An 18542-nucleotide genomic window follows, 5' to 3' on the forward strand; every position below is an offset into this window, starting at 1 on the left:
AATGATCATTATATGAATAAAAATATGAATTCTTCCAATTTTTTCCTCCTTTGCTTTCCTTGAACTTTGAAATAAGTTTTCAAATACATATGATTAATAAAAAGATAGAACAACAAAAATAAAATATAAATGCATACACTTTCTTAGAAAATTTTATTATTTTGAATATTATTTCTTTATGTTTAATGTTCGAAATTTTGTAGTTACATTTAATATTATCTTAATGGGAGGATTTCGATTCCTTGGCATTCTGTAGACTTTGAGTAATGTATAATTTTGCTAAACTTTGAGCACAGAACTGAGAAATGTGTTCACTATATGTATTAATCTGTCCAGCAACGATCATTGGATTCAGTCTAGGAGGAACAGGTAAAGGTCTCATTAATTTGTTGATATCATCATCTGGTAATGGAGGCTCATCTTTAGCAGCTCTAGCAGCATTCTCTTGAGCTCTCTTAGCCAAAAGTCTGTTCTTCTCTTGCTGTTGACGAACAACTAGCTGCTGATATCTATTGAACTTCATAGCTTCTTGATTTAATTCATCCACACGATCCATCAAACAACGTAACTGATTTTCCAAGACTGTGGCTGTTCCGAGATCTAAATACTTAGTACCTTCTTCCTCAGGAATCATTTCCTCTAGTTCAGACATCATTATATTAGTCAAATTACTGTTCTTTATCACAACTGGGATCTCAATGAATAAATTTTCGTAACCAATCTTCAAAGTACGTAATGCTTCTGGTGTAAATTCACCTTCCTTGTACATTTGTATAGCTTGGGGAGTAAGCCTGTATGCTTTTAAAGTTAAAAAACCTCTGGCTGACTTGGCTGTATCATATATAAGCACCACCGATTCTTCGATGGATGTTTGATAATGATATTGTGATTCTAATAGAGATACGTTTAAGAAATTGCCAACGTCTGCGCTCTGATACCATCCAACATGGAAATGATCAACATTTACCCTGAAAAAAAGGAGATTTTTGCTTATTTATACTGTTATACACTAATAAACTCGTTAGTAATAAATATTATTTACCATCGAAGACGACGCATCATAGCAAGTTGATATTCTTCTTCGTCCATAATCTCATCGTTTTTGGGAAAAGGGAAACAATTGGTAATCTCGAGACGATTTTGAACAACTAAACCAAGCAGAGCACCTTGAGCTACATCCATGTTACTCATCGATTCTTCGTGACAATGCTTTACCATTTTCATGACTACTAACCCGTCGCATTGCACATAATCTATTCGAGGCTCTACCTCGGGAATTCTTCTAGTTTGAGTTCTTGAATTCATTTTTAATTGAAATTTAATACTAACGTAATCTTTTAAACAATATGCTTTCAGACACTTTCCTATCAATTAAGGTTAGGTTAAAGTGTATCTCTTATGCTTGAAGAAGCAGAGTATAAGAGAACAAACATAACATAGATACGGAACTATACTTATTCTATGTATCATGGTCCTCTAACAAGTCGAGTTAGTAGAGACAGAGGGAAAATGTAAAGCTAAACAAATCAAATAGCAATCATGATCATAATATGCATTAGAAATCTTGATACACTATTTGAATGTAGATTATATGTACTGATACATATTTATTTCATGTCACATTTGCACCGCGTAAATGTGAAATGATCTGCAACCTTTGTGAATTCATGACCGGTTTATAAATATAGAGTATACAATTCGTTGAAATATCAGATATTTATTACAAAAATAAATAACATGGATGGAAAAATGAAAAGATGGATTGAGTTAATTCAAACGGGAGAATTAAACGGTATAATAGAAGATATTCAGGTTTGTAATTTTTGTAATGATAATAAATTATATATAGTATATACAATAATAATAAATAATAATAAAATAAAATAATAATTGTACCTTTCTGCGTCTATTTTCGTATTAAATTTAATATTTATATTTTTAGACAATCATACCCAAACAAAATGAAGACATTAACAGGTATATTTTTAAACTGTTATTGTATCTTTCGCACACTGCAGATAAATGCAATAGAGAAAATTATGCCATGGGAAAAGAGATCTATAAATTAACTTGTGCTCTGTGTTCAGTTTTAACCAATGTATTAAATAATAATAAATTTGTTTGTAGTTTATTTCATATCATTCGTTGCTTGTTAGCAATGTATATGTTTGATGAAGCATACAATGTATGTGTTTATTTAAAAGCAGAGAAGTTATGTTCTAATTGTTCTAACGACAATGTGAGTGATATGTTAGTAAAAATAGCTTATTTGTGGCATAATGCAGTTAATAATAAATTTCTTATTCTACAAAAAGATCCATCAGGTTCCAAAGATAATCTACAATTAAAAGATATTATAAAATATGAATTAGAAATGATACAGATTGCATATCAAAATTCCACAAAGCAATTACTTTCAAAGATTAGTTCATATTTGGATAAAATTATAGTCATGAATTCAGAAACAAATAGATGTTTATCTGATTTCTCTACATTTACCACTGATTACTTAATCCAGACGAAATTACTATTTAACATTGAAGAAAAGCATGTCATATGTCGTCATATGCTTCATATAACAAGTAGAATTATATGTGAAAATATTAATGAAAAGTGCCTTAAGTCACCAACCAAAACTTTAAATACTATGAGCAATTATTTTAAGAAAATTTTAGTTGAGGATGAAGAATGTTACCAATGTTTCCTATTGTTTGAGTCTATATGCCTTATACTTTTAAAGCCAGTTGAATATTTAATAGAAAATGATGTTAAAACGATTCAAAAGTTGGGCAATAGTTATGAAAGACTTACAAAAAGCTATGGATATACAGGATCTATTAAATGGGCTACATTCAATATTGTCCATATTTTAGAACCATTGTTTATATATTGGGAAACATGTATAAAAAGTGAGAAGAAAGTGTATATAAAAAATGACTTATTATTGGAAATAATGAATCTAGTTGGATCTATGAGTATATGTTTTATCAAACAGACATCAGACAAATGTAAATCTTGCCAAAGTGAAAATTGTATGGTCAGAAAAGATATATATAATGCAGTAGCTATAAAGACCAGATGTATCAATTTAATTAGCAAATTTTCTACAAACGATTTATCAAAAGATATTTGTGTAATAGCTAGAAGGTTTTTGGAGCAAAATATAGCATTTATCTATGAAATGAAAGAATGTAAATGCAAATTGTGGACACATTTATGGTCCATCTCTAGCGCCTTGATTTATAACTTAGGCATAATATCTGGTTGCTTTTATGAAGAAAGCATATTTTTATTTTCTTTGTTATTTACTTCTATTATACGGTTTGATGGAATTGAATCGAAATCACGGCATATCAATCTTCAGAAGCCCATTGCTTTCATATTACATAAAATAAGTAGTCTTCATTACAATCATGGCATGTACAGAGAAGCAATGACTGCAACTGCATTAAATGCGCTATTGAACTACAATGATCCAGATTCAAAAGCATTTCGCATGTGGACAAATATAAAACTTAAGTCTGTAACTTCCAAGAAAATTATGGAAATGACCATGCTAGCTTGCTTGAAGAAGGATAAATCAAAGATAGAAGAATTAGGATTAACTGTCGAATTATCAAAATACGATCTTGTAGAGTTATGTTTAAAGGAGGTGAAAGGTTTACAAGAAGCAAAAGTTAATCTATCTGTTGCAATTCAGAAAGTTCTTAGCGAAGTGGAAACTTTAAAAGTAAACCCAATACAATACGCTTACATGGTCCAAATGTTAGTATGTCATTCATTAAATTTCGATGACAATGAAGATATGTTAGAATGTATTAAGCAAGCTATCTCAAACTTGAAAGAAATTCAGGTGGATTACTCTGTTTTGTGTTTACAAGCCAATTTAGAATTTTACATCTTTGTAACACAATTGCGTGCTGTGAGCAAAAGGACTCAGATCGAAATCGAAAATACGAAATTCACATTGTATGCTCCAAAAATAAACGAAATTGGAGAAAATGAATCTCGTAACGTAATACCAGCTTATAGCTTGATAAATATCAAGGAAGACTCTAGACTTATGACATACTTACAGGTACCAATAAAAAAGTGGGAGAGATGTTTAAAACAAAATCTCGTAAGTTTGATTATCGTTGCATCTTCCATTATATCTTTACTTAAAATTAATTCTTAAATATTTATGTATATTTATATTAACAGAAGGAAGTTGCAAAGGGATACGAACCATTGATAACTTTACGTACATTAGTCATAGCAGGTGAATATGCTCATTTATACAGGTACGAAGAATGTGAAATTAATATATGGAAACTTGCATATGCATTAGCATTTGAATTACAAGATAATTCTACAATTATTTATGGTACATAAATATTAAACTTTCTTTTTTTAAAACATATGGAAATTATAATATTAATTAGAATATTATTAACTTCTTAGTTATTGGACGTTGCATATCTTTGAGGTATATTAATTATGAATGGATTAATACTGCTAAAGAGCTTGTCATCAAATTGAAAGATAATAATGATGAAGATATAATTTACGCGATCGCTATTTTTTGGATAAGCTTATCAGATTTTTACTTTGAATGTAACATGGTAAGTTTATTATCTATGAATTATTAAAAACATTATAACTATTTCATATATTTTATTCTTAGCATGATGAAGCTAGAAAATTACTTGATGAGTCCAGAAAACTACCAGGGATTTCTTTCTTCAAAAATATAGCTGTATACTTATACAGCCTCGATAGAATTTTATACAATTGCTATTTATACAAAGAAAATATCAAACACGAAGAGTACACTCGATATATTGTTGAAACTTTGTATTCTCTGGTTAACTTAAACGAGGAACTTTCTGAAAGAAAATGTAAAATTTTTGTGTATAAACGCACTTTCTATCTTCGTAACTTGTAATATTATATTCCAATACTTTTTTTAGGGAAACCTCAACATAAGTATCTGTTTGGATTCGACATACTATTCTCTGCCACTGTTAATTTGTCCTTACGAATGAACTGTTTATTATCTTTCCAAGAAATTAGCGCTCATTTAGTAAGGCGATTAAAAACAGCACAAATATTGGGGGCAACCATAAGAGTTGCGGAAATTTTAAAATCCCTCTGTTACATCGACTTATCACGTACACAATTAAACGATTGTGAAGTAAAACTTCAAGGATTGGAACATATTCTAGATATTGAAACATTTAAATTATCCATGAACAGTAATCTTGCGAAAATGAATAGAGGAAATGTTTTAATAACGCCAACTCGAACTATAGATCCTATTAGAGATCTTCCTGAGAATAGTACCTCACCAGTTCTCCGAAATAAAGTGTTTGATTTACCTGAATTTATGTGTCATAAAGATTGTAATTGTTATGTTTGCCAAAATACATCATATCATTATTTGGTATTTACAAGTACTCATATTAGAGCACAATTATATGCATTACAGAAAAATACCACAGCTTCGTTACAACATTTCCATGGTGCATTTAAAATAAAGGAAAACTTGATAAAAACAAAAAGATACATATTATCATGTAGTAATGAATGTCTTCCTTGGCAAGAACGTTTTTACAGTATAGATTATGTATTATTATTAATAAACTTCTCTTATTTCCTGAGAAATTTTTCGAATACAAAACAAGAGAAAATAATGAATATCATCTCTTTACTGATTCGAATATGCAATGTGTGCAAATTGAAAGGACATCCAATATACATGATTGTTGAAGAACTGATGCTTGATTATCGTTTTCAAAATATATTTAATCCTTCTGATTACTCTAGTAAGTATTTATGTATGTATAAATACAATGTAAGTTGAAACATAAAACTATATTTAATTTTTTACAGAATTCACAGTTCCAGATGCTTCTGATATCGACATAAGTAAATACGTGCAAAAGTCGAGCATTGAAGGAAGTATTTGTATAACACCAATTATTAATAATACTCGAGTGAAGAAACCTATTACTCTTCGGCGTAATCGAACTCCTCCTCTTTTAAAGTTAACCAAAGTTAGTATGAACTTCAGTGACGATGAAGATACTTCTTCACCACCATCCAGATACAAAAAGACAAGATCGCATAGTAGATTAACGAGACGAAAAATTTTCGATGAAGAATACTCTGAAACTGTTAATCAATCCGAACAGGAAACAAATCAATTCAAAAGGAGTTTGTCGTTGCAGAAATTGATTGACACAAAGCAACACAATTCGAACGTTTCAATAAAAGATGTAATTAACAAGATCGAGCTATTAGCACCAGAAATATCAGAACATTTGAATGAAACAATAGATAATGTAGACGAGCTTGCAACAAGCGAAAATGTTCAGAAATTAATTAAAACAGTTGAAAACTTTAAAGCGAATACAATTTTGCAAAAAAATTCTAGAAAAACACGAAATTCAAAGAAAGCAACTTCGAATGACTGTAGTAAGATTAATGAAGTGATCGCACTATTTAAGGATTTTTCTATCAACAAAACAGAAGATAATTTGAATCCAATGAACAAAGAGAGTGCAACGTCTGAATTTCATGAAGGATCTATATCTTTTATGAAAAGAGATACTTTATTGTATCAAAAACAGAATAGAAGTAACGAAGAAAATACAGAAAACTTGGACCAAAATAATTTAGATAATTTGAAAAAAACACCCACACGTGGAAGTGAAAATACTAGATTAAAAATTACAAGAAGATGTATGGAACACAATGTTCTGAATAAAGAATCACATAATGTAAGAACTAAAAAATCAAAAGAAAAATGATGATATTATAATAATCTGATACAACACTACCAATATTGCATATTAAATATTAAAAAGTTGAATCATTAAGAGACTGGTATTATGTATGTATTTTTTATTAAGTATTAAAGTTAATTTATAATGAAAAAAATACCAGATATAATTAAAAAGTTTTTCTTAATCACATTATATGTATTTTATGTACTGGTGTTATGAAGTAATTAAATATATTTCGTAAAATTTTTAAAAATATTTATTAAAATATTTCACATATGTACACATCTAGTAAAAAATAGTAGGAGTTAAAATTACTTAATGATATTACAAATGAAAGATTTGTTTACCTTATCACTACCCATTACTTTTCCTTTATAACATCTTATAAATAATAATTATATTTATTCCAATTAAATACTTTACAAACTTCATCCAATATTTTCGACAAAAAATTTTCCTCTGCAAATTTTTTTAATATTCTAAGTATCACACAAATTTTTGTATCGTTATATGGTATGGCCGATAATAATAAATAAATTGTTGCATTATTACCTAAAAGGAAAACGTAACATTTTATAATTTTATAAAATAATAAGTCAAACATTGAAAACTATTCACATGAATTACTGTTTTAAGTGATATAAAGTATGAATAAAAACGATCAAACAGCGGCAAAGTTAACAGTTATTACATACATTTTTTGGAATGAATATGCAAGTATAATCAATGAAAAGAAAATAACACTTAAAATTTTTGTCAAATCGAGTGAATAATTAAGTTAATGAATTTTTTCATTTACAAATCTTTTTATGTTCTGTTTCATATACGTTCGAAATCAAAAGTATATAAGAATATATTCATATCACTATATAATCACAAAGCACAGATAAAATTTATAAGTTACATTGCATATGCACAGTATGTTTAACTTTTCGCAAAATATAACAATTTTGTTTCTTTCTTTCACTGGAGCAACAAAAGTTTTAAAAGAAAGAATACTTTTATATAATTTAATGTTACAGTAATATACTCTCATTGCTTGCATATGTTGCGAGAAAATCGTTTGCAAAAAGTGTTTACTTTTATAACAGTGTATACAGATACATGAAACTGATAATGAGTACCTTTATAAAAGAAAACTGTTATGGCTTTATTTCCTCAAAATAAAGATATGTTGCAAATTTTTAAATTTCATGTGAATACACATTTAAATCTTAACAAAGTTACAAACATAATATATTTTTTGTACACATTAATTTATTTTTTTCAAGAAAACGGGAAAAACAGAAAGAGAAAAACCTCAAATATTTTAACTATTTGGAATATTAATAATGACAAAGTCATAACATATAGTTTTAAAGTAAAATGCAAATAAATGGCCAACATAAACTGTAACATTATAACGTAATTAGAAAAATATCAAAAGAAAATTGTAAAAGATGCTACTTGATTGTGTAACAAGAAAGACAGATTAGAATTTCTTATTAACACGTTCAAAAATGCAACATTATGGCAATAAATGCATTTTTATTTTTTCTGCCATACAAAAATAATATGAAACTACAATAGCCAATAATCACAGTCTATAAATGGGTATAATTCAACTCAGAGAATTCATTTCTGTTCTGTTTAAAACTCACACCTCTCCCTATCTCTTCTTGATTTTTAGCTAATTCCATCAAAGCTAAAGCTCCTAGCCATTTCTGGCTATCTTCTGGAATTGGTAACTTGATAATATTATCCTCCTGTTTAAGAACAACTACTTTTAATCCTGTTTCAGATTCAATTGGTGGTACTTTTGAAATTGCATCTTTATTATTGTTATTGTTATTATTGTTGTTATTATTATTGAAACTTCCAGCCAACATTAACACAGTTGGTCTCGTCACATTTTCGCTAATATGAGAGTTCATAAACGTATTTTGTCTGGAAATATCTTTTTGAGCAAAATCCCGAATTTTCACGTTAGACTGATTTATTGGAGATTCAGTCGTTTCGTTTCTTAAATTACTGTCCCAATACGTATGATTCGGACTTTTGGGAGGTTCAAACTTAGAAATAGAGTGGTTAATATTGGTTTTCATTTGGTTCGTGTTATTCGAAAAATTGTTCATATGATGCTGTGAAGAATTCCAAATGTTTTGAGATAATGTATTTGATGTTTCAAATACATATTTTGGTTCTTCTTTTACGGATGGTTCTAGAGATTCATTTTCAGTAGCTCTATCCCAAGATATTTGTGTAGATGTATAAGGAGAATCTACTTCTGACTTTGCAAGTTCAATTTCCTTACATGCATTTAAACATGAATTATCTAACAAGGCAGATGAATTATCAACAGGTGAGCTCCACTGCATTTGGTTACCATTAATTTTAAATGAAGTAGTTATAGGTACATTGATAGGTTTAGTGTCCCAATTTAAAGGTTTTGCTAGTTGCTGTTCCAAACAAGCTTCACGTAACCATCTTTTCTTTGGCTGCAGTCTATCTAATGGTCTTCTTAAGGGAGTAATTGCTAACTTTGTTGATATTTCTTCATCTTCAGATGTTTGTAATACTGCTGGATCTTCATCTTGACTTTCTTCTTGACTGTCTTGACTCTCTCCACAATACAATCTTTGATTAGATTGCTTGCAATCTAGATTTTCTTGCTCTCCTGTTGCATCCATCATCAGACCTTTTCTAGACTTAACCCTTTTGTGATTTTCTGAACTACTCTTCCATGTCTTTTTCTTACGTTCATTCTTTCCTGTAGGTGTTCTATCCTCCCTTTCCCTGGACATTTTGTAACGTTCTAGCCATCTAGTAACATCATGAGGTAATTCAGTATTCTCTGATACTGGTTTTAATACAAAATCATCAGATCGTGTGAGAGTAGCATATGGATGATCTGGACAATGCCTATTGGCATGCGTAAATCTCATTTCACAGCCAGGTTCTGTACATAAAAAAGGTTTCTCTCCTGTATGCAGTCGTTGGTGGGTCTTTAATTGCCCTGATTGCGTAAAGGCTTTTGTACATCCAGGATAATCACATGGATATGGACGTTCCCCTAAAATAATAATTATTCATTTGTAACAAAAATTCATCCTCGAAAATAAAAGAATATCTACAAATGTGTTGGTACATAAAAAAAATCACTAAATTAAATTTTTAATATATAAAATATTAACGTCTTTTTTAATGACAATTTATAAATAATGATTAATAAAAAGATTGATTAAAAAAGTGAAAATTAAAGTTCCTAAAAGAAATACATATGCTCTCTAACGAACTATTTTTATAAAATAAATAAATTAAATAAATAAATAAAGAAAGAATTTAAATAACTTTCCATGCAGTAAAGCAATTTAGGTAGGAAAGCCACAAATCATTTTTCTTTCCTTTAAACAAAGAATATTTCGAAATTTATAAAAAGATATTTTTTTCCCCTCTATTATAAATAATTTTTTATTGTTCGATGCAAGAAATACTACAAAAATTTCATATTCAACGAAATCGGTTCATTCACGCCAGGCTGTTTCTACAAATAAGTCATTTAATTATTTAAAGTACGTATGATGGCGATTGGCGGGACGCGTGACCGCACCGAGTTGGCCAAACCGTTAAAATCATATGGCTGTACAATCTATTAACGGGCCGTGTGATAACTTTTTTTCACAGAAACTTCCATCGAAATCGCTTCTATTCTCTATAAAACATGGAAAAACGATCAGATTAACGCTAAAAATAATAAATAATGGATACCTGTGTGAGTACGCAAATGTGCTTGGAGGCTTTTTTCTCTAGGGAATACACGGTTACAATAACTACATTTTATACTGCTCGGTGAGGTGCTTCCTTGCATCATAAGATTGGAAAGAGCATCGGCTCTTGGTCGACCACGACGATGACTTTCCGAGCCTCCTGAACGTGACCGAGGCCCGTTTCGCGTGGCCACCACACTATGCTCCCTGTATTCCGGCGACGAGCACGAGCTACCCGGACTAAGATTCACGTTTCTCGCCTCGTCGCCCCAGTTCCACGGATAAAGCATGCTATCGCACATTGGCGGACTGCACGGCAACGCTTCTGTCAATAGACGCGTCTCACGCTTCGGCGTGTGCAATTCCATTTCACGTTTTTCACCTCACTCTCGCCCGCCACCTTAAAAAGTTCGTGTTAGTACAACCACCTACTCTCTTTCTCTCTCTTTCTTTCTGCCACCCTTTCGTATACCGCGTGCAACTAGTGAACCGCCAAAATGTAGTATATACCCGGTTCGACTTGTGTATATGTGTATAAGTAAATATGTATGAAGTGGGTTTATAATAATAAGATAAAGTTAATTTATAATCGATTAGACAATTAAATTTCTTTTTCTAAACTGACGATTAGCTCGGGAAACAGGATAGCAATTTCTATTACGTCTTGTATTGTTGGCATCGTCTTACCGACTGTTTTCTACACGCGGCTTCATTCTCGTGCGCGCGCATTCTTTTCCGAGCAACGCGCCGACCAATCAGAGGCGTGGCGAAGGAAGAAACGCGTAATACAAAGTTAGCCTATTATTGTTACTTGTATAAGGGATTGATTAATTTTGGTAAATTATTTGTTGTTCTTTTTTACATATACTTGAATTACATATTTGGGTACTAAATATTTGTATAAATAAATAAATTGTAAATGTTTTCAGAAGTAGAAAATATGTAATATGTATCTCACAAAGTATTTTACGCTAATTTAACAAATGAAAGAAAAATTATAATATTCTAGGCGGTGTGTAAAGAATATTATTGTAATTAAACGCCTGTACATTTGAAACTTATTGTTATAAAATAATAGTTACATATTGCTTATATGAAGATTTGTTGAACACATGTATATATTATATATTTATGTATAGTAAAATATTATTGAAAACAATTTTTTTATTTGTAAAATATTATTATATATTAATATTGTATTTTGAATTGAAGAAACTTTGATTTTAAAACTTTTTCATGTTCACAACTTCTATTTTACATAAGAATGCGGCATAAGGATTTCATAAATGGTTTATACTTTATGATGTACTTATATATGAAATGCAAATTGAAAAAAACATGTCATATGTTGTTAAACGAAATACATACTTAACACTATTGATACCATTTTCCACCTTACATGTAGAAAATCGTAAATTATCTTACTATTGATTTACCTATAGTTTTAATATCGTGTTCTTTTATTTAACGTTTTTCCAGATTTAATAAATTTTATACTCAAAATAATAATGTTTCACCTAAATTAAGGTTGAAATTCTATCAATTACATTCATATCCTATATGTTTTAAACAAAAAGAAGACAAAACATAAATAATAATAACATTATATATACTTTATATTTACTATATGTATTTATAATTATGTCTATATACATACTTCATCTAATTAGCAAATTGCAAAAAGGTACATATCCTCAGATATAATAAAGTACGTTTATTTTTACATCGCAGAGAGATAATAGACTCTCATACAACGTAAATATGTACGTATATGTTAAGTATATAAATAATACAAAATTTAATCAGGTAACATAAAAGGTGTAATTCGGCGGACGAAAAATAACTCCGGGGAAACGATCTTCGAGAGAAACTTTTAAACAATATCATTGCATAATATGCGGTCATACGAGATTTTCAATTATTAAATAAATCGTAGCCATCAGGTATCGAACAATACAACTGGTTGATATTTTTTATTTAAACGCTATGAAATATGATATACAATAAAAAATAGCGTGTATAAATATTATTGTACGACAATAAGATAAAGTAGTATAAAAGATAAGAAAATCTATTCAGTTGGCGTTAAGTAATTCATGGAAATAATGCCGGTTTCTTTGAGAACGGCAGTACGAAAAACTATCTTGCTTTATCGATGAATATTAGTTATTTTGACAATACAATAGGATTAAAATTAAAAATTTAATTTTAGAGGGTGATTTACTGTCTGAAACGATATAAAATTGACGATATAAATAATATTGGTGGGGAGGTGGCGCGCTGGGTGCAAGACAATTATGCGGTCCCTCCCTGAGCACAGACCTCGTGGTGAACTATTCTCCGACTCAGCCATATTGAAATATTGGATGTCTCTGTTACACAAGGGCTCAAGAGTAGCCGTGAAATTTTCGCGTGATCCTCGACGAATAGAGGATAAGAGACATCATGGAAAATATGTACAGCATTGCCGTTACCAACAAGTTCTCGTTAGCGTTGGGTGATGACGAAGATCCGCACGAAAAGCTCCGAGAAGAGGAACTAAAGAAGGAAGCCAGGAAAAAGGAGAAGCTTTCGGAGAAGGAGAATAAGAGTAAGCAGCCGGACGCACAGAAAGGAACCGGTAATAAAACTCAAAAAAATCGTGTGATCAAGGATTCCCAACAACAACCTTCCAAGGTCCAAGATTTGAAGAAAGATCAAGGTTAGTCATTTTTCATTGCGTTCTTGCCTCGTGCGCGGTATTATGGCCGTCGCTCCTAGTCCCTCGTGGGTCCATGTGCTTTTGATATTTTGCCGCACACTTAACGATTTTCTCGTTCTGTTGCTAATCATTTCTTTCTATTAATTCTTTCAATCAATGCTATTCTTTAAGTTCGAACAATTTGTATGGATTTTATTGTACCAATGTTCATGTTTCTTGTAACTTTTTGAGAATTTTTTATACCGCATAGTGTGAGGTTCTTGTATCGTAAAAATAGAATTTACCAATGGTGACCCCACGTGTCATTTAACAAATAATTACGATAAACTGCTGTGATTTATCTCGAAATTTGTACACAATCGTTAAATATGTGCAGGATATTAATATAATTTAATGAAAAATGATTTCTGCGTTAGGTGATTGGAGATTGTATTATATTTTATTGTTTGATGATTTATAAAAGGCTCTTATTATTTTTGCTGCAAATAATCGATATACTATATTAAAATTATATTAATATGTATATGTATGTGTTTTTGCTTTGACTGTGTAAGTTATCCAGAAGCTACATTGATCAATTCCATAAATGAGAAAACTAATAATATATATATTCTATATTATTTTTTAAAATTTACCCTGGAATTTATTACTATTTATACTATCTTCTTATTATTTATACTATATTCTTTTTAAAGAATTAAACATTAATTATTTACTTAGATAATGAAATTGAGAGATGGACAAGAGTTGTTTGGTTTGGCATGTAGCAAGAGGCTCATATGTCAAAATATAAAATTAATATTATGAGAAATTACTTTGATAATATAAAAGTTTTTATGTATTCTAAATCACTAGTAACTGTAATTATGCATTATTTACAAATATAAATTTTGTTGTACTTCTGTTTTATATTAAGCTATTATGTAGATATATGAAGTATATATATAAATTACTAATTTTTAATAAATTTACTATTTGTAACAATTCCATTTTACTTATTAACATTATGATTTTTTTTATATAGTTGGCGATAAAAAGCCACCGCAATCAAGAACTGGTGGTGGAAATCGTAATGTCAAATTCTCTGGAGAAAGTAGAGAAGAACGGAACAATAGGCGTAATCGTGAGGATGGTGAAAGAACGCCTCGTGGTCAGGGAGAACTAAGACGAGGACCTCCCGGGTTAGTATACAAATATAGAAAAAGAAAGAAGTATTGACAATATTTTTATTTCTTTTTGTAATCTTTTATTTTTTAATTCTTCAGTGAGGGACGTGAAACTCGAGAGTTCCGAAACTCCACTGATAATCAACGTGGTGAATACGGGGAGCGTAGGGGTCGTGGTGGAATGCGCGGAATGGTGCGTGGACGTGGTGGACCACGCGGTCGTGGAGGATATGATTATCGTGGAAAACGTGAATTTGATCGTCAATCTGGTTCCGATAAAACGTATACATAATTTTTCATTTATTCTTGTTGAATTATATCCCGATAGGTATTTAACATTAATAAATCCATTGTTTGCATGTTTAAGCAGTGGAGTTAAACCAGTAGACAAAAAGGATGGTGCTGGTAGTCATAACTGGGGTACCCATAATGATGAGATTGAGTAAGTATTGATTCTAACAAAATTGATTTAACAAAAATTCACGTTTTAATAATTTGTGTTCCTTATTCTATTTTCAGAGAAAGTTTAAATCAAGATAATCAAGATTGGGCTAATGAAAAACCTGATGGAGATGCCAACCAAACGACCACAGAAACAAAAGAAGGAGAGATAACTGCAGACGCGGTGGAAGAAAAGCCTGTCGAGGAAGAATCGCGCGAATTAACTTTGGATGAATGGAAAGCTTTACGTAATAACAGAGTGAAGCCTCAATACAATTTACGTAAAGCTGGAGAAGGTGAAGATTTGACTCGCTGGAAGAAGATGTATGCATTGGAAAGGAAGAAGGAGGGAGTAGATGAGGAAGAAGAAGAAGAAGAAGAATATGATGCTGCTGCGGAATATCCACAACGTGTAGGGAGACAAAAGCGTCTTTTGGGCATTGACATACAATTCAGTGATTCTCGACGTGGTTCTGGTGGACGTGGTCGAGGACGAGGTCGTGGAGAACGTGCAAATGGTCGTGGATTTGGTAATCGTGGAGCTCCTAGAGATGGAGATTCACGTGGTCCTGTAAGTATTTGTTTTCGTTTTCGATTGAAACTTAGTGTGTGTAGATGTAATGCAAATTATATATATTTCTTACTTCTAGGCTTCACAATCCGAACAGAGGTCGCCTCGAGGACGTCAAAATGCACCCAAAGTAGATGATGAAAATGATTTCCCCTCATTGGGATAGGTGGTTTCACTTGTCGTCTACGATACAATATCCCACCATTATCACCAGCATCAGTACTACTACCACAGATAAAATTACCACTAATACTAAAACTATTACTATCAACATTTTTGCGTCAGTGAAAAGGTTATTAATGCATAATACAGTACACCCTTGCAAGCAGATACGTAATTTACCTAAATAAATCGTAGCGCTTTGAACGCGCTCTTACATATTGGCACATTAAACATACATATAAGAAGTCGCATGATATGAAACAATGTAGATCACGATCCTTTTTTGTACTTGTAATAACTCAGTTCATCCGTAACTAGTTCTTAAATTCTAGTTTACGGATGAGCGGTATTAAGAACGAGGCTGGATATTCATGGACTTGTTGAATAATTATAAAACTTGAATACTAGATAAAGAATATGGCTGAAAGACTAAGCGGACCAGCAGGAGTATAAATATCAAAAACATTTTACACAATGTAGTTCGACGCTGCTTAAATCTGAGTGAAACACACAGTTCCGAATAGAAATAAAAATAAAATCCACCTGTATGCCAGGAGGTGAGACAGTTTAGCCTAGATTTTAATTTTGACGTTGTCGTATATAAAAGGCCTAAGGAGGCTGGCCATAGCACCGACTCTTATAAACTCATGTATAATAACTTGTTAGGCGGTAAATTTTAAACATTCTTTCTGTTTTATAATTTTTATATGGTGTTTGAGGAAGCCTTCGTGCATAAAACATATGAGACTTTAAAAAAAAGTGTGTATTTGTATCTAAGAAAACATCTATGATATTAAAAGTGTCTATTTAGGTATATACTAAGTTTGGCTTATATAGAAGTATAGAGATTTTTCCTTTCAAAGATGTAATCGGTCTGTAAGAAGTTAACATTTAAGTAAATATTAGAGAGACACATACAGACATAAAATACAGATATACACAGCTTTACATATATATTGTATAACGAGTTTAAGAAAATGGTCGATACATACATTCAGAGGGACAGATAGGATGAATCCAGTCTTATATAGTTACGTTATACGTCGATTATCATGTTCTTAATTATGACCTGCTATATTAGTTATCATCTATTGTATTTGTTACATGTAAAATGAAGAAATACCACAGCCAAAAAATCCAAACCCTCTCCATAAATGCGAAAAGAAAAGTAAGAAGAGCGTTATTAAGCTGTTTGAAGCTTAGTTATATGTGTAAATAACATATTTACAATAATAAATTGTGACACATGAGTCACTTTAGACTTGACTACTTAAACCAGTCGACTTATGAAGAGATATTCTACAAAGGGTTTTTATTTGTGCAGTATGTAAAGAATGTGAGTACAAAGGAGATTAAAAACAAAAACAAAAAAATGCGTAAAAACATCTTACATCGAAGATTTTCGCTACAAGGTATAATGGAAAATTGGGTGTCACCAAAAGCTATGGGAAGGAAAGAGAGAAAATACGAGAAGTGCTATACCCACCCAATAAAGTTATAAGTCAAATTCCATTGTAAGCACCTTGTTCTTCTCGTTCTTTACGTATGTCGCCTAGGAAACACTATCGGTTCGTCTTGAATTGGACGCCTTCTTGAGCTAATACAATGGGAATGTAGTAATCAATCTCAATTTCAAAACGATTCGAAGTTTTTCAGTACTAATTGCTTCGAATATGATTTGATAATTAAAACATTTGAAATATTGTATAAATCTTGAATCTTGCAAGTTTCGATAAATATTGAATGATTTAGAAGATTTCAAGGTTTCAAAACTGACTGAAAATTTAAGCTATTTTTACAGCTATTATATATTAATGAGACCATTAATATCTTACATAATAATCATAATAATTATACATCTTTTATAAGATACTATCTTGTTAATATATTATACATACAAGCCACTGAAGGTAAAATATAATACAAAATATAAGACATTGAATACTTATCAATTCTGAAATTTATCAGAACTTTCAGGATCCATTAAAACTACCAAAAATTATCGAAGCTTTAAGGACTCAGGATTCTCCAAAACTTCTAAATGCTTCAAATATCGAATCATGTTTGAAGTAATTTGAATTTTATTAAATATGTACATATTCGAACTGATTCACAAGTCCATGTAGTGATGGGATTTGAAACACTTCGAATTGTTTCGAATCTCTGTTAATGCGTTTTAGAGCTTAGAAGTCTTGAAAACGTTGAATGCTCGGAAAAATAGGTTTGAAAGTTTTGAGAATTTTGGTAAATTTTAAGGGCTTGGTAAGTATTTAATATTTTACGAACAGTTTTAATATATAAATATTTTTTTGTCTAAACGGTATATGGACATAAGTTTTTAACGAAAGCCATAAACACGTTCATTTACGTTATTTATCTTTTTGTATATATTGAGAGTGTTGGCAAATTTTCAAATTTGATTGTCTCAAAAACGAGGCCTTAAAAAAACACCTTATTCTACATTTTCGACTTATTTTCGCATGTAGAATTATCTCCTTGTCTATTCCTGTCTAGGTAGAATTAAGCAAATTCATGTTTTCAAACCATTATTATAAATTATAAGTGGTGTATAGTGTAATATAATAGTAGTAATTAGTGTTTAAACCTGCCAAGACTTTCAAGACGTGCCGAAATCTTTAAAGACTCAAGATAAAAGTTGGATGTAGTGGAAGACTTAAGAGTTCCAATGATGTTAAAAATGATTCATATTTCCATAGTCTCGTAAAGCTTGGAATCGTTTCGAGATTGAGATTCGAATGTTCATCGCTAGGTTGATGGTTCGAAAGCATATCACTAGTTTTACCAGCTTTTACCATTAAAGTAAACAGTACAGGGTTTCAGCCACGGGAGGACGCGGCATCTGTAAGTCCGATAGAGTATCCCACACACAACCGTAAGAAAGAAAAGGAAAGTTGGGAAGAAGAGAGTGATAGAACTAGCCAAGGAAAGGCACTGAACCGTGGGAAAAGCTTGACGAGAGGAACA

The 18542-nt window shown here is 30.9% G+C and overlaps 4 protein-coding genes across 4 annotated transcripts; 2 read left to right on the plus strand and 2 right to left on the minus strand.

Moving 5' to 3' along the window:
- Positions 1–143: 143 nt before the first annotated feature.
- LOC117232798 (eukaryotic translation initiation factor 3 subunit H) lies at positions 144–1577 on the minus strand. Its single transcript, XM_033492448.1, has 2 exons — positions 1043–1577; positions 144–968 (listed from the first exon to the last, which is right to left on the minus strand). Exons 1-2 carry the CDS (start codon positions 1303–1305, stop codon positions 221–223), a joined length of 1011 nt encoding a protein of 336 aa, XP_033348339.1. The 5' UTR covers positions 1306–1577; the 3' UTR covers positions 144–220.
- A 160-nt stretch (positions 1578–1737) lies between these two features.
- Positions 1738–6915, plus strand: LOC117232785. Its single transcript, XM_033492425.1, has 7 exons — positions 1738–1812; positions 1943–4120; positions 4204–4366; positions 4444–4604; positions 4667–4880; positions 4953–5807; positions 5875–6915. The coding sequence occupies exons 1-7, from the start codon at positions 1738–1740 to the stop codon at positions 6792–6794; spliced, it is 4566 nt and encodes a 1521-aa protein (XP_033348316.1). The 3' UTR covers positions 6795–6915.
- A 109-nt stretch (positions 6916–7024) lies between these two features.
- Positions 7025–10884, minus strand: LOC117232790 (RE1-silencing transcription factor-like). Its single transcript, XM_033492436.1, has 3 exons — positions 10518–10884; positions 8411–9822; positions 7025–7322 (listed from the first exon to the last, which is right to left on the minus strand). Exons 1-3 carry the CDS (start codon positions 10882–10884, stop codon positions 7257–7259), a joined length of 1845 nt encoding a protein of 614 aa, XP_033348327.1. The 3' UTR covers positions 7025–7256.
- A 1936-nt stretch (positions 10885–12820) lies between these two features.
- On the plus strand, positions 12821–16832 carry LOC117232797 (plasminogen activator inhibitor 1 RNA-binding protein-like). Its single transcript, XM_033492446.1, has 6 exons — positions 12821–13217; positions 14242–14398; positions 14483–14665; positions 14754–14825; positions 14903–15395; positions 15475–16832. Exons 1-6 carry the CDS (start codon positions 12962–12964, stop codon positions 15559–15561), a joined length of 1248 nt encoding a protein of 415 aa, XP_033348337.1. The 5' UTR covers positions 12821–12961; the 3' UTR covers positions 15562–16832.
- Positions 16833–18542: the final 1710 nt, after the last annotated feature.

The sequence above is a fragment of the Bombus vosnesenskii genome, unplaced genomic scaffold (assembly GCF_011952255.1).
Source record: "Bombus vosnesenskii isolate JDL3184/JDL3185 unplaced genomic scaffold, Bvos_JDL3184-5_v1.1 scf7180000013293, whole genome shotgun sequence".
Lineage (NCBI taxonomy): Eukaryota > Metazoa > Arthropoda > Insecta > Hymenoptera > Apidae > Bombus > Bombus vosnesenskii.

Coding starts and splice junctions, on each gene's coding strand:
- LOC117232797 (XM_033492446.1), top strand. CDS start 12,962: ATGGAAAATATGTACAGCATTGCCGTTACCAACAAGTTCTCGTTAGCG. Junction 14,666..14,753: donor CAATCTGGTTCCGATAAAAC/GTATACATAATT, acceptor ATGTTTAAGCAG/TGGAGTTAAACCAGTAGACA. Junction 14,826..14,902: donor ACCCATAATGATGAGATTGA/GTAAGTATTGAT, acceptor TTCTATTTTCAG/AGAAAGTTTAAATCAAGATA.
- LOC117232798 (XM_033492448.1), bottom strand. CDS start 1,305: ATGAATTCAAGAACTCAAACTAGAAGAATTCCCGAGGTAGAGCCTCGA. Junction 969..1,042: donor ATGATGCGTCGTCTTCGATG/GTAAATAATATT, acceptor CCTTTTTTTCAG/GGTAAATGTTGATCATTTCC.
- LOC117232785 (XM_033492425.1), top strand. CDS start 1,738: ATGGATGGAAAAATGAAAAGATGGATTGAGTTAATTCAAACGGGAGAA. Junction 4,605..4,666: donor TTTACTTTGAATGTAACATG/GTAAGTTTATTA, acceptor TTTTATTCTTAG/CATGATGAAGCTAGAAAATT. Junction 5,808..5,874: donor TAATCCTTCTGATTACTCTA/GTAAGTATTTAT, acceptor AATTTTTTACAG/AATTCACAGTTCCAGATGCT.
- LOC117232790 (XM_033492436.1), bottom strand. CDS start 10,884: ATGGAATTGCACACGCCGAAGCGTGAGACGCGTCTATTGACAGAAGCG. Junction 9,823..10,517: donor ACATTTGCGTACTCACACAG/GTATCCATTATT, acceptor TTATTATTTTAG/GGGAACGTCCATATCCATGT. Junction 7,323..8,410: donor AAGAAGAGATAGGGAGAGGT/GTGAGTTTTAAA, acceptor TTTTCCTTTTAG/GTAATAATGCAACAATTTAT.